This window comes from Phacochoerus africanus, chromosome 11 (assembly GCF_016906955.1).
Source record: "Phacochoerus africanus isolate WHEZ1 chromosome 11, ROS_Pafr_v1, whole genome shotgun sequence".
Taxonomy (NCBI): Eukaryota; Metazoa; Chordata; class Mammalia; order Artiodactyla; family Suidae; genus Phacochoerus; species Phacochoerus africanus.
Genome location: NC_062554.1, coordinates 121764214 through 121780702, shown reverse-complemented (window position 1 = coordinate 121780702; position 16489 = coordinate 121764214). Strand labels below are relative to the sequence as shown.

The 16489-nt window shown below is 36.5% G+C and overlaps 1 protein-coding gene across 1 annotated transcript in view; it reads right to left on the bottom strand.

The window, feature by feature from the left end:
* Positions 1 to 548: 548 nt before the first annotated feature.
* XPR1 (xenotropic and polytropic retrovirus receptor 1) overlaps positions 549 to 16489 on the bottom strand; it is a 226736-nt gene continuing 210795 nt past the window's right edge. The window contains exons 13-15 of the mRNA XM_047752002.1: positions 13872 to 14011; positions 5786 to 6007; positions 549 to 2746 (exon numbers count right to left, since the gene is read on the bottom strand). Of these exons, the coding sequence (XP_047607958.1) occupies positions 2686 to 2746; positions 5786 to 6007; positions 13872 to 14011 (423 nt within the window). The 3' untranslated portion in view covers positions 549 to 2685. The remainder of the gene's footprint in view (positions 2747 to 5785; positions 6008 to 13871; positions 14012 to 16489) is intronic.

The window sequence follows — 16489 nt, the reverse complement described above, 5'->3', positions numbered from 1 at the left end:
TCCTTTAAAATTACTCTGATATTCATTTCCTAAGAGTACTACTCAGAGTTTCAGTGTGCAGGAGGCCCTAATAAAATTTTAGAGTATTCACAATGGCTGGGGCATATCAAAGGTAGGACAGAAAAAAACACATGGTCTTTTTTGGAGGAAAAAACTTAATATATTCTGTCTCCAAACTGTTTCCTCTTAATGAGAAAAAGCCCTCTTTTCTCTTTACAGCTTTAGGAGGAACATGAATTGCTGTGTTTAAACACAGATTTGACTATCTGTCATAGTAAGCTGAAAGTTACTTAAGAGCCTATCACTCTTGAATAGACTATGCTAATAGGACAAACATAGGAAAAGGAATACATTCTAACACCGTATCATCTATGAAAAAATAATACTGATTGGGGCCAAGAATCCTAACAGTTGAAGAAAGACTAAATAGGTCATAGGATACGCTGAAGTAAAAACACTGGGGAATTCAAATACCAGAAGTCAATTGTAAGATTTTGTGTGTGTCATTATATAGGTTTACTAATAGAGAATGAAGCTGACAATTCAAATGGCTCTGGATACACATTAGTACCACCAATTTTTATTTGTACAAGAAATGACTGGTCCACTGGACTTATCTACATAACTTAGTAATAATTACTGCTATTTCTTGACAGACCAGTGATATTTCCCCCATAGTTTTAAGGTACAAAAATGAGAAGAGTTAGAAAAAAAATCCCAAGTATAAATAATGCAACCTTTAATCTATTAAGGGCCCCTAAATTGTTACCACTGATTATTATAAATGATTTATTTAAACTAAAACAAAACAAAACAAACAAAAAAACCCCCCAAATAACTAAACTTCTTCAGTTCTGGGCCAAGGAACATACTTGGCAAAACAAACAAAAAAAAAGGAATAAAGGTCACAAAGTTGTATGATTTTTTAGAAAAAAATATATCCACTCAGGAAGGGAACAAATTTTGGAGGCTTGTCAGAATAAAGATGAAAAAATCTCTTTTAAAAAGAAACAATTTGTCAGTTAATTGGTAGAATTTCGGTAGTAACAACTTTAATTAATCTACTGGAATTATGACAGGGATGAGTAAACATTTGTGATGCATGGGAGAAGAGCTGATGACAAAAGGGTATATTCAGAGGCAGTAACCGTATGTTTTTAATACTAAGTAAGTGATGATGCTTAATTTAATGCCAATCACCTTCAAGAAAGTAAAATCCCTTATGGTTTGGGGGCTTATCTGGATGATGTAGGGTATAGGAAAAAAGTTAAGACAAGTGAAAATGAGCACTGTGTACAGACCATGATAGTCTGAATTTTCGAAGAAATACACTTTTTTCGTGTATAATCAAGTTTAGGCCCACAAGTTTTTAAAAGCTGTTTTACTATCATAGGAGGGTATGAAATCCAATGCTTATTCTTTAAAACTGCTGGGAGAAATGGCTGCCAAGGTCTGTTCTATCACTGTAATGTGAAAGATTTGTTCTATGCTCTCAAGAGCAAGTCTTCCCAAGACAGACTTTTAATTTGATCAAATTCTGGCTAAAGTAAGTAAGCCTGGAAGAAAAACTATCCAACGAGGATATAATAAATAACTGTCTGAAATAACTGCCTTCCAATTCAGAGTTGATAAAGGCTGTACTTCAATCATCCTACATGCTGAAGCTTAATAATGTATAACTTCAGTTGTCATGGTTTGAATATGGGCAAATGTATTCCACATCTGTTCTTAAAAAAAAAAAGAAAAAAAAAACACAACGGTATCAGATCTCTTAAATAAACTTCAACCAGTTGCATGGAAGTGTGTGATTACTCTGTTATGAGAGACATGCTCGGGATTCTAAAGCAGCAGCAACTTAAAAAAAATAGTAATTAAACTTTGGCTTAAAATTAAAAAGAAAGGAAAAAGTCAAACTGGTGCAAGTTGTCTCATGAAAGAGGTATTGTGGACTAAACCCTCATAAATGCTGTCCAACATTAGTTTCCCCTGTCTTTTTTTCACTGTTATCACCTTCATTGTACAGGAGTTATATCGTTCTCTTATGGTTAAGTTTCATAAATAATGAGAAAACAGTATGTAACAATTACATCATATTTCCCACCCACCCAGCAACCCTCCCCAAAATAAGAAAAGTTACATCAAATTAAAAAGTAGCTTCGTGAATGAAGGTACTGCTCTAAGTTGCACTTTCCCTGCAAGTGCGGCCAGTGCTTTTGCGCTGGGTATGAAAGAAAGGAAAAAATTCTCCACATAAACTGACAAAAAATTTAAAAACCAATGTCCGGTTTCAACCAGTCAAAACCGGGCCAAGCGGAAGCCGAGGTATCTCGGTACCGTCCCATCAGAGGGTCCTTGCAATGCCTGTTCTTCATCCTGATAGGTATCTGTGTCCTTGTGATTGTAAACAATCCATAAGATACAATGTTTTTGTTCCTTAAAATGTCCTCTGATTGGCAAAATGAAGTAAATATTTGTTTTAAAAGTAGAAAATGAAAATTAAACCAGAAGAAATGAAAAGAAACACAGTGAGCTTGTTTGGAGTCCATAGGATCCGATCTGGAAGAGCTCGGAAAATGTGTTATATGTCTTCTCCTGTTTTCGGCTGGAAAGGTACTAGAGGTTGCATTGGTCGAGAAAGAATTGTAGAGTAGGAAAACCAAGGATGTTAACCTAGACTTCAGAGATTCAAGTGTTAGCTTCATCATCTGTGTCTTCTATCAATACCTTAGTGTCACGAGCCTTGGATCTAGTGGTAATAAGAGGGAAAAAAAACCCCTTAGTTCATTACTAAAATACAAACACACTCAAAAGTATCAGGTACATTTCCAACCTTACTTTCATTAAAAATACATCCTAACTACACACAGGCACTATATACTATACCAGATGGACTCTTTCTGGAGTTTCACATTCAATTTCAGGTATTACTGGAAAAACTAAGAAACTGGATTGCAACCAGATGAAGGAAACAAGAACAATGGCAGATCATGTGCAGTGGAGGGACTTGGATTTTATGATGGATCTCTTTAACTTCGAGTGCCAACTTTCATCTCTGGAAAGAAGGAATAATGATACCTATTTCACATAATACTACTTTTACCTCATGAAGATAGTATGAATATCAAGTAAGAAAATGGATATAAAAAGTATCAGTAAAGCAAAAATAAAGATGATAGAAATGTCATTTGAAATGCACATGAAAAACCAGGCAAGTTGGCCAGCAAATGATAAGACCTAAGGAGAGACATGACAGTTGTCTTTGAACACTTGACAAAGTCGGCCACAGAAGAGAGACAAAGCTAAGTTATTAAGTTAGAAAGCCAAACCAGGATCAACTGGTTGAATTATAGTGAAGCATAATTCAACCTAACATAAGCTATTCACCACAATAACTATCCAAAAATAAAATCAGGTGCCTTGTATATGGTTATAAACTTCACTGTCACTGATGACTGTCAATCAGCCTAAGATGACCAACTATTTAGGATGTTATAGAAGAGATTCCTGCACTGGATGAGAAATGGAATTAGATAATGTTAAAATATTATGCAAGTCATGAGGTTAAATAGGTATTATTATTATTACTTGACAGAGGTGGAAACTGATATTGAAGAGGTTAAGGATGTGCTAAAGGTTGCATGAGTCACTAAGTCAGTACTCAACCTCAGATCTTATTTCAGATTCCCTGCTTTCTCTGTTGCACATAAACTGCTCCATTGTTCTAAACATCTTCCTCTGGTGACAATCTAGTATCCCAGTGTTTTTCCACTGAAAACCTAAAATTTAAAACAAAGATCTAGTGCCAAAAAGCTTCCTTGTTTCTGAAGCAGAAAGAGTCTATGTTTAGCCTGCCCTCTGCTGGTAACTAACAAGGATTAGACTTTCAAATTTAGGAGCTCAGTGAGACAACCGCCTACAGCACTGTCTTCCAGCCCCTTTTGGCACTTACCTTATTGACTCTGGCTTCTTCAAATTCCGCTTCCTGCTATAAGAGTATATAATGCTTTGTTTTGATGTTCTTCCTACTGACCCCCCTGACCATTCTTTCCCTGCCCCTTTTGTTTGTTCTTTTTTCCTCTTGTCCGTGTTTATTCGGACTCAGTTCCTTGCTCTGCTTTTCTCTTTTTTTGTCTTTTGTCTTTTTTAGGGCCGCACCCATGGCATATGGAGGTTGCCAGGCTAGAGGTCTAATCGTAGACATTGCTGCTGGCCTACGCCAGAGCCACAGTAATGCCAGATCCAAGCCATGTCTGCGACCTACACCACAGCTCAAGGCAACACCGGAGCCTTAACCCACTGAGCAAGGCCAGGGATTGAATCCGCAACTTCATGGTTCCTAGTCAGATTTGTTTCCACTGCACCACGACGAGAACTCCTGCTCTGCTTCTTTTTTTCTCTACCTTCTCTTCAGAGAACTTCCTAATTCTAGCGAAAGCTCAGGCAATTTTTACTCTGCTCCCCTGTGGGTTATTACCTCCTCCTATTTTTTTTTCTTCCTCAAAAACATCTCCTCACGTTCTTTTTAATCCTATTATGAGCGTCCTAATCCAAGTCCTCAATGTTCCATACTTAAGAGTTGTGCACAGGGTTCCTATGTGGCTCAGCGGATTAAGAAACCGACTAATATCCATGAGGGTGCGGGTTCGATCCCTGACCTTGCTCAGTAGGCCTTAGCTGCAGCTCCAATTTGATCCCAGCATGGGAACTTCTGCATACCACAGGTATGACCATGCAAAAAAAAGAAAAAAAGAGTAGAGAGTAGTGCAATGGTCTTTCAGTTGATCTTCTGGCCTTCCATTTTCCTTTTCTCAATGTATGTTGCACAGTGCTATTAAAACTTATGAAAATATTACTTTTTTTTTTATAATGTCAATCTATGAAAAAAATTCTCTGTAACTCCTTCCTGCCTATAGTATCAAGGTTGTACTTTTCAGCCTTTTACAATCATACTTCATCTATTCAGCTAAATTTTCTTACTCCAGTTTTGGCCACATGGCTTTTCTTTTGGCCCATTGTTTCCACCTTTAAGTCTCTATTGTGTCTCTAGCCTATTCAAACACTCCCTTATCCTTTAGAAAACTGCTCATGCCCAACCTACGTCTCCTTCAATCCAATCCACTGTGATATCTACTGTCTTTAAGTTTCAAATGGAGCCACAATATATCCTATATTTAGTGTTACTTTTAGGAACATACAAAGTCAATGACTGATAAAAAATACTGTTGAAGGTATTTAGTAAGAAAGTAAAAATAATAATAGCTTAAACTTATTGAGCTTTTTCTGTGAGGAAACTGGTCTAAATCTCATGTCATAACAAATTTAATCTACTTAGTAGCCACCCTATGAGCAGGGACCATATTAATCCCAACTTACAAATGAGGGAGAATACAGAAAAATTAAGTGATTTGGCTGTGACATAGATGGCAAGCAGCAGAGCCAGGATTCCTAAAGTTTATAACTTGAAAATGATTTTTATACAAAACATACTGAAGAGTCAAGTAAATTATTCTGTAACAAAATTTCCCCAGTGTACCTTCAATGCCATAATTAGTAAGCATTAATTAACACATTAATTAACATATTAATGGCATTTTACTCTATGTATTCTTAAGACATACTATAGGTTGAATCACATAAAGTGCTGTTATTGCTGGGTTTTGTAGGTGAAAAATGGTTGAATGCTAGCAATTTCACCTGGTTCAACCTGATAGCTTCTTAGCTTAAGTGCTACTCAGTACTAAAACCTGAAGGGAATTCAGCTCACAGAGGTAGAAGTCATACATACTGAGAAGCAAGGCGAGGACGGCGCAGGGATATACTCTGGCTGTACTTCCATGGCCGATTCTTCTGGCGGTTTCGTACCCCGTCTTCCTGGTCCATCATCTGCTCTAGGAGTGTCTGATCATCGGCATTCAGAGGGGCCACAGAGATGTCCCGCACAGCACGGAATTCACCACAGTTATTCAGATGTTCATTCTCCAGGCGGAAGAAGTTCCACACAAATCGCCTTGGCAAAATGGGTAGAGTAGGCAAATCACTTATAAAATTTGAACATTCTATGACGATCATCTGTAAACTTCCCAATATATCAAGTTTCCACTTATGGAAACAGAAAAAGCAATTAAATTTAATTATATTAAAATAAAATAGAAAAAAGACAATGTGGTGATGCGGGGAAGGGAACAAGAATGGAGTAGGCAAAGGAAAGAGACTCATAGAATGCAGTTTCAGAGTACTCATTCTTTTGCTTCATTGAACAATATTTACTGAATGCCTACAATATGGCAGGAATGGGCACTGAATGAGAAAGACAAAGCCTCTGTCTATACAGGTGTAATTTCTAGTCGCAGAGACAGACAATAAGCAGCAAGTAAACGATTAGCTAATGGTAAGTGCCCTAAAGAAAATATAGCATTGCAAGGGTATAGAACATGCTTCTCTAAAGAGATGGAATCTAGCAGAAACCTGAATGATGCAAGGAAGCAAGCCATGTAAAAATCCTAAAGAAAAGTGTCCTAGGCAGAGGAAATAAGTACAAAAGGTCCCAAGTTGGACAGGACTTTGGTGTGTTAAAACAACAGCAATACGGTCAGTGGGGTTGGAGTAATGGGAAGGTTAAAATGGCAGGAGATGAAGATGGAAAGGTAAAGAAGAGGGCCTGACCCACAGATGGCCTTATAAACCATAATAAAGAGGTTAGATTTCAACTGCAATAGAAAACAAGAAGAGTTCTGAGCTGGGGAATGATGTGATTTGTTTTAAAGGATCACTGTATCTGCTGCACTGTGAACAGATCAAAGGGAGGAAAGAATAGCTATAAGAGACCAATTAGAAGCTGCTTTAGTAGTTAAAGAGATCATCTAAGTCCAGAAGACTTAGATTCAGGTGGGGATAACAGAAATGTGAGAAGCAGACAGACTAAGGACTTATTTATGAAGATGGAGCTGACAGGACTTACAGACATGGGATGTGAGTATCTCAGGTTTTTGTTCTCAGTGAATGGTAACACCATTTACTAGAGATCTGGGTTGTTCCTGTTAGACCAGAGCCATCAGATATCCAAGAAGAAAATTTAGTAGCTAGATGAACAGGAGTTGGCAGTTCAAGAGAGGGTCTAGGACTGCTGATAGCAGTTAAGAACAGTATTTCAAGTCATGGGCTTAGGAATAATATAAGCAGAGAGAAGAGTAAAGAGATTATACCCTGGAGCTCTCCAATATTTACACTTTGGGAAGAGGAAGAAGAGCCAGTAAACGAGTTGAAAAGGAACAGATAGTGAGACAGAAAAGTATAGTTTCTGATAAATCAAGTGAAGAAAGTGCTTTGCTAAGAGGCAAAAGTAAGATAACTACAGGGAACTAACCTCTTTATCTAAAATAAACTATCTTGATTTAGATAAAGAGAATAAAGAGGTAGTACGATGTAAAAGCATAGATTCTAGGAGACTGTCTAGATTCAAATCATGGTTCTGCCACTTACTACTAGGTGTAATAACCTTGGATGATTTACTTAACCTATGCTTCATCAGTAAAATGAGATAGTAACAGTATCTACACCTCACAAGACTGTTGTGAGAATTTAGTAAGTTAATATATACAAAGGGCTTAGAATAGTGCATAGGTACAGAGCAGAAAATATGTGTTTGCTGCTGCTATTATTAATATTATTATTGAATATTAACAAACAATTTAGCTTGAGTACTGGGGAAAAAAGACTTGAATTAAAGGGAGAATGGGGGATGAGTAAGAGCAGAGACAGCAAGTATAGACATCTCTTGGAGAGTTTTGGTGTAAAGGAGAGCAAGAAATGGGCAGTAGCTGGAGGAAGAAAGAAGACTCAAAGGAGGGTTTTTGCTTTCGCTTTAAATGGGTGACAGAGTATCTGATTCTATTTTTAAGCAAATAATTTTTAAAAAGAAAAAATCAAGAGTTAAAAAAGTAATTGAGCTACCCTTTTTTTTTTTGTCTTTTGTCTTTTTTTTGTTGTTGTTGTTGTAGTTGTTGCTATTTCTTGGGCTGCTCCTGCGGCATATGGAGGTTCCCAGGCTAGGGGTTGAATCAGAGCTGTAGCCACCGGCCTATGCCAGAGCCACAGCAACGCGGGATCCGAGCCGCGTCTGCAACCTACACCACAGCTCACGGCAACGCCGGATCGTTAACCCATTGAGCAAGGGCAGGGACCGAACCCGCAACCTCATGGTTCCTAGTCGGATTCGTTAACCACTGCGCCACGACGGGAACTCCGAGCTACTTTTTTTAAACTAGAATTTTAGACATCAGAGAAAGTGAAGAAACCAAGGAGGGGAGACAGATGGTTTGGAGGGAGCACTGATACCAACAAGTATACTGTTTCCAGATTCAATCAATTTTATCACGTCATCATGATCAATGTGCCCATCCTGACTCAGAGGAATGTTATACATCTGCCTGAAAATATCTTTATTTCATCTTCATTTGTAAAAGATATTTTCACTGAGTAAAGAGTTCTAAACAGGCAGTTGTTTCTGTTCAGCACACTGAAGATACCATTTTAATGACTTTTGACTCTCACTGTTGCCATTGAGAAGTCAGCTGTCAATCTACCAGCCATTTCTTTGAAGATAATCCTTTCTTTTGGGATGCTTTTTTAAAAAAATCAAGCATTTTAACCAAAGTAAAACATAGATATCTAGAACTGTGTAAACCGTAAGTATGCAGCTTTAGTAACTATTATAAAATAATCACACTGTGTACTTTCCACTCAGAAACAAGAAATAAAAAAATTACCATACACCCAATGCTGCCTTTATGATCCCCTCCTATGTTATTTTCTAGAGAGTTTATTGATTTACTTTTCAGAGTTAGCTCTGCAATCCACCTGGAATTGATTTTGCATATACTATGCAGTAAGAGTTGAGATTCATTTTTTCCCCAGTTGACTCAGTAACATTTATTAAAAAAACAAAGAAACCTCTTTTTCCCCACTGTTACTTAGCCACCTTTGTCATAAATCAAGTAGTGTCAATGTATGTGTGGATTTGTTCTGGACCCCCTATTCTGCTGCAGTGGACTATTTATCTATTGTTTCACCAATACCAGATACTGTCTTAATTACAATGGTTATATAATAGGTTCTGACAGAGGCTTTAACTCTGTTCTTTTCAGGATAGTCTTGGATATTCTTGATCCTTACTGTTTCCATATAATTTACAGAACTGGCTTGTCAATTTTCACACACATACATCATCTATTAAATTTATTCCTTTAGGTATTTGATATATTCTGGTGCTATTCAAAACGGTATTTTTTTAAAATTTAATTTTCTAGTTGTTTCTGTTTTTTAGAATATTAATTTATATTAACCTTATAATCAGGAACAAAGCTACATTCATTTTAATAGCTGATCTGGAAAATCTTTTGAATTTTCTGCACACGCAATTATGTCATCGACAAATGATTATAATTTATTTCTTCCTTTCCAATCTTTATACTACCCCTGCCCCCCACCCCCCCCTTGCACAAGCTATACTTGCAGTATGATGTTAAATAGAAGTGGTGATAGTAGGCATACGTATCTCGTTCTTTGTGTGTGTGTGTGTGTGTGTGTGTGTGTGTCTTTTTAGGGCCACACCCACGGCATATGGAGGTTCCCAGGCTAGGGGTTGAATTGGAGCTGTAGCCACTGGCTTATGCCATAGCTGCAGCAACACCAGATCCGAGCTGCATCTGTGACCAATACCACAGCTCACTGCAACACCAGATACTTAACCCACTGAGCGAGGCCAGGGATTAAACTTGTGTCCTCATGGATTCTAGTCAGATTTGTTTTTGCTTGAGCCTTGGAAGGAACTCTCCACTTATTTCATTCTTGATCTAAAGGGAGAACTTATGGTGTTTTTTTTTTTTTGTTTGACCATAAATATGATACTGTTTATGATTTTTGTAGTGTTTTTTTTCATAAATAGGTATTGACTTTTCTCAATAGCATTTTCTACATATGTTGAAGTTTGCTTTCATCTTTATTCCTTAATGTGGTGAGTTAAACAGACTGATTTTTAAATGTTAAATGATTTTTGAATATTACATTTTACATTCTGAGAATGACCCTAACTTGGTTGTGATATATTATCCTTTTTATACATTGTTGGATTCATTAGCTATTTCTTTTTTCTTTTTTTTTTGTCTTTTTGTCTTTTCTAGGGCTGCACCCATGGCATATGGAGGTTCCCAGACTAGGGGTCCAATCGGAGCTGTAGCCGCCGGCCTATACCACAGCCATAGCAACACAGGATCCAAGCCACGTCTGCTACCTACACCACAGCTCACGGCAACACCAGATTCTTAACCCACTAAGTGAGGCCAGGGATCAAACCCGCAACCTCATGGTTCTTAGTTGGATTTGTTAACCACTGAGCCATGACGAGAACTCCCATTAGCTAATATTTTGTTTCAGGATTGTTGCATTTCTGTACCTGAGACAACTTGTTCTTTCACGGAATGTTCCTATAGGTTCAGAGATGAAAGTTATACTGAACTGGGAAGTGCTCCTTTTATTGTTTTGTTTCCCTAAAATTTTGTGTAAAACTGGTAATATTTCCCTCTTGTATAGGTGGAAGAATTTCCTAGGCCTGCAGTTTTCTTTGTGGGAAGGACTTTAATATGGATTTAATTTCTATACTAATATAAGCCTGTCAGATTTTTCTATTTCTTTTTTATTGGCTTTGGTAAACAGTGCTTTTTGAGGAATTTGTTCATTTCATTAATTTTTTTTAGCTTTCTTTTTAGGGCTGAACCTCCAGCATATGGAAGTTCCCAGGCTAGGGGTTGAACTGGAGCTGCAGCTGCTGGCCTACACTACAGCCACAGCAACATGGGATCCAAGCCATGTCTGCAATCTACACCATAGCTCATAGCAATGCTGGATCCCTAACCCACTGAGCAAGGCTAGGGATCGAACCTGCATCTCATGGATACTATTCGGGTACATAACCTGCTGAGCCACAATGGGAACTCCCTGTTGACTTCATTTAAATTTCTAAATTTCTTGGAGCATAGTTGCTCACAATATTGTTCTTACTCTTAAAAACTGTCTTTAAGGGGAGTTACCGTTGTTGCGCAGTGGAAACAAATCCAAGTATCCATGAGGATGCGGGTTTGATCTGTGGCTTTGCTCACTGGGTCGGCATTGCCTTGAGCGGTGGTGTAGGTCGCAGGCACGGCTTGGATCCCGCATTGCTGTGGCTGTGGTATAGGCCAGCAGCTATAACTCTGGTTCAACCCCTAGCATGGGAACCTCCATGTGCCACGGGTATGGCCCTAAAAAAGCAAAAAAAAAAAAAAAACCACCTGTCTTTAGGATTTTTTATATTTATAATTTATACCTTCTTTCATTTTTTTTCTTTATCAGTACTGTATAGATATTTAATCAATTTTATTAGTCTTTTTAAATAATTGTGGCTTGTTAATTTTCTATTATATGTCTGTTTTCTATTCCATTAATTTGTTCTTTATATTTCCTTCTACTTTTTGGAGGTTTGACTTGCTATTTAAACTATTTTCTAATTTTTGGAGCTGTACACTTTTCTAATTTATACATTTAGGCTATACACTAGGCTTTAGCTACATTTGACCTTTTTTTTTTGGTCACATTTTCAATTTTGTTCTATTCAAATTATTTAAAAATTTCATTGCAATTTCACCTTCAACCCATGGGGTTATTTAGACATGTGCTACTTAATATCGAAACACTTTGGAATTTTCAGATATCTTTTTGTGATTTCACGCTTCTGAAATTTCTTAAGACTTCCTTTATAGTGCAGTATACAATTACTTTTGGTAAATGTCCTACATGTATTTAAAAGCATTTGTATTTAGAAGTTGTATAGTCCTCTACATGTCAATTAGATTAAGTTGGTCAACTGACTACTTGTTTATTATTGAGAAAAGCATGTTAAAATCCTCCTCGAAAACTGTACATTCATCTACTTCTACTTTTTAGCAATGTCAACTTTTACTTTGATATTTTCTTTTTTCAATTTTTATTTTACAAATATTTTTATTTTTTTAATAAAAACTAATTTTTAACTTGCTTTTTATTTTTTTCATGCTTTTATTTTTTATTTGCTTTTCAAATTTTTTCATTTTTTTCTTTTCATTGCTTTGCATATTTTCAAGCTATATTATTAAGTACATACAAATTTCAATTGGCTATCACAAATGTATCTCAAAGTCTCTAAGTGTGGCAAATTTCCTTAGGGCAAAACGAGCCTTAGTGTTCTGCTTATCTTGGGGGTACCTGCTTTCACTTAGAGTTTGGGCTATCTTGTCAGATCTTGATGTTTTTAGGAAGTTTTTTTTTTTTTAAAGGAAGATTTTGAAACGTTTGATCTGGCATTTTTATTGTTTCCACTAAGAAGGTTGGGCTGAATAACCCAGCCTGCTATATTGTAAAAAATGATTTTCTCAAAAAGATTTTAATTGTAATTTCTAAGACTTTTACCTCTGTGTTTCTACTCATGACCCTTCCAATGGAGCCCAATTCCTTTTTTTTTTTTTTTTTAAATGGCCTCACCTGCAGCATATGAAAGTTCTGGGGCTAGGGATCAAACGGAGCTGCAGCTGCGGCCTACCCCACAGTCACAGCAACACCGGATCTGAGCTGCATCTGTGACCTATGGTGTGGCTGGCAACAATGCCAGATTCTTCACCCACTGAGTCGGGCCAGAGATCAAACCTGCATTCTCACAGAGACAGCTCTGGGTCCTTAACCTGCTGAGCCACAATTGGAATTACCCAATTCCTTTTTTCAATTTACTTAAAAACCTTTTATTAAGTATACAACACATTCAGAGAAGTGAACAAGTATGAAGGGCCCAGCATGATGAATTTTCATGAAGTGAACCCATTATGTAACCAGCACACAGATCAATAAACAACATTACTCTTGCCCCCTTACCCCGCAAATGGAGGTTCTCCTGGTGCCACTTCCAGTCACTGTTGCGCAAAAGCAAATACTATTTATAGATAATAGATACTATTCATGGATAAATAGTATTTTATAAAATACTATTTATAAAATACTATTTATCTATGACTTCTCATATCAGATAAATTCTGCCTGCTTTTTTATAAATTTGGAGTCAAACAGGGAATACTTTTTGCATCTAACTTCTTTTGCTTAATGTTTTATAAGATTCATCTATGTTGTTGTATTTAGTCTTTTGCTCTCATTACTGAATAGATTTGCATGTGTGCATATACCACAATTTATATCTACTCTAATAGTGCTGGGCATTTGGGTGGTTTCCATTTTGGTCTGGTATAAACAGTACTGTGAACATTCTTGTGCATGGATCTTGGTGGCCTTAGGTTGGCATTCTTGCTGACTATGTACCCAGGAGTTCATGCACAGCTTTGGTAGGTACAAGCAAAGAATTTTTCCAAAGTGGCTGTTGTATTAGTTTACACTGACCTTCCGTGCAGAGAATTCCAATTGTTCCTATTCTACATCCTCATCAATATCCGATGTGTCTGTATTTTTCATTTTAGCCATTGTAGGAAAGTACCTACATCTCAAATACAGGTTTAATCTGCATTTCCTCCATGACTAGACATGTTAAGAACCTATTCCTATGTCCATTAGCCATTGGGATGTTCAGATGGAGCTAGTTCTAAAAAAACCAGGTCATCACTGGTAGCTGTTTTAACTTTGTAAGAATTAATCTCTTAGTCCTTCCACCAGGATCTTCCAACTCTGAGGCTGATCAGAAGTTTAAGCAAAGTTGAAAGAGTTCAGTCTTTCAGATCTAAGTTTTAATAAATTCTAATTTATAAGTATTGAGCAACTTTTTAGGTAAAGAGAATCTCTGATAAACTTTTCAGTACTTTGCTTACCGGAAAACTTCAAGGGGAGCAAAGACAGTAGCAATGATGTCCCCAGAATGAGGCAACGAAGTTGTGGTGGTAATTGAGATTTGGATAGTCCAAGCAAAGCGCAGTATCACATCCTCTATGATGGCACAGTAATAATAGGCCTGAGGAATAATAAGCAAATTGAGTACACTTACTATCATGTTTCTTATGAATAAGCACACCAAACATAGTAGCAAGAATCACATACCCTATTGACAAGAACAGGTTAAAGAAAAAAAAATCTTTTATATTTTACAAAGACTTCACCAATTTAATTTTTTCTTTTTTTTTTTTTTTGGGTCTGTTTGCCATTTCTTGGGCTGCTCCCGTGGCATATGGAGGTTCCCAGGCTAGGGGTAGAATCAGAGCTGTAGCTGCCAGCCTATGTCAGAGCCACAGCAACACGGGATCCGAGCCGCGTCTGCAACCTACACCACAGCTCACGGCAACGCTGGATCGTTAACCCACTGAGCAAGGCCAGGGAGCGAACCCGCAACCTCATGGTTCCTAGTCGGATTCGTTAACCACTGCGCCACGATGGGAACTCCTAATTTTTTCTTAAATGGTACAATATTCAAAATGAAGTTTTACTGAATTTCAGTAATCATTTACTTCATTCCCATATTGTATAATAGGCTCTCCTCTGGGCCTCAGAAATACAAGCCAGATGATATCCTTGATTTTATTGAGATTATATTCTAATATGTATGTAATAGACTAATTACTCAATAGTTAATATCACAAAATACTGGCAGATTTATCAACTCTGTTATTTGCACTTTCATTATCATATTGCTCTAATTTTTTTAAACTAGAGACATTTATATTAGTGCTTTTCAACCTAAACACATTTTTTTATTATAGTTGATTTACTATGTTCTGTCAATTTCTGCTGTACAGCTAAGTGTCCCATCATACATACATACATACAAACATACATACATACATACATACACATATATACACACACACACACACATTCTTTTTCTCACATTATCCTCCATTGTGTTCCATCATAGGTGACTAGATATAGTTCCCAGTGCTATACAGCAGTCAAACTGCCCTAGTTTTTGATGTCAGTAAATAAAATTAAACTTGCAAACATAGTTAAATTTTAGGAATGTTCCATTCTCACATGGGGAAGACAGCACTCAACTAGTTTATCCAGGTACCAGAACCCAGTACTTAGGAGTCTAGATTTAGCTACACAGAAGTCTTAAGAATACAAACTGCCAATAGACCAAAACTGTAATTCATGGATTTTCTCATTATTAATCTCTGGATAATTAACTCTTTAAAAATATGTATTTAAAGGTTGTCATTTTTTTCCAATTTAATTATTATTTTATTTTGGAGCATATCTGATTTACAATGTCAAGTTATTTCAGATATACAGAAAAGTGATTCAGCTATACATATACACATTCTTTTTCAGATTTTTTCCCCATATAGGTTATTACATTAAAGGTTGTGGTATCTTATGGAAACTACCACTGCTATATATTAGGCCACAGCATTTATTTTATTAACAAAATTTAACAAAGGGATACTAGTCATGTTAGATGGCTATTAAACAAAAGAAATAGCAGTTCTCTTGCCACTTTCTCATCCCATTCTCTAGAGACAAACATTTTTAAAATTTGTAGCAATTTCTCCTAGTATTTATCCTCCCCATATTTTCCAAATAATGTATGTATATTGCTGTATCTTGAATAATCCATTTTGGACATTATCCACTACCAATGTGATTAACTTTATGAAGATTTTAACACATTAACACACCCCCTTCTCCCCACCACCATTCATTCAATACAGTGATATGTAATTTTTGGATAAACTCAAATGCTATGAACCATTATTAGGCTTCTTAGTGAAGAGCTGCAAGTTCATCTGTCTTTAAAAAGAGCTAGTCAACTGATCCACAGTTGACTGATGTGGAAGCTGATGTTACCAAAAATTCAGAGTCTTTTGGAAGGAATACACTTAACTTGAGGTCAAGAGACACAGAAAAGTTAAGATTTAATATGGAGATAACACAAATGCATCCTGGATCTGGGTGTGGTGTTCAATAGTATGTATTATTAACAATGAACAACTGATTTTAAGGTTCATATAACTATTTCCTAATATTTGCCTTTTTAAAATTGAAAGGGTGATTCCCCCAGAACATTCTTCTTATACATTTGCAAAGAATAATGTACAAAAGCATATACTTTATTTTCTATGGCCATGAAAATATGTAATAAAAAAGAAACTGAAAGATTCTATTAACTAATTTTACTGCACAGATATCAAAAGAACAATTTAAAAGGAAGAACAGATGTAAACAGTTCATCAAAGCAACCATTATAATAAGAAATAAATGTATTACATCTCTCAGTAAGGTGAAAACAGTATAAAGAGCAATGAGGCGCACACATCTGGTGAACACAAAAGGCCATCCTTACCTGAGTACATGTCTACTCTCTGACTTGTGCTTACTATTATTTTCTTTTCAAAGAAGATTTATAAAGATATGCGTAGTATCTTGGTCATATATTCTAAATTTGCACATTGGGATTATTGCTATAACTCATGTTAAAAAAATACTGTCAGTGATA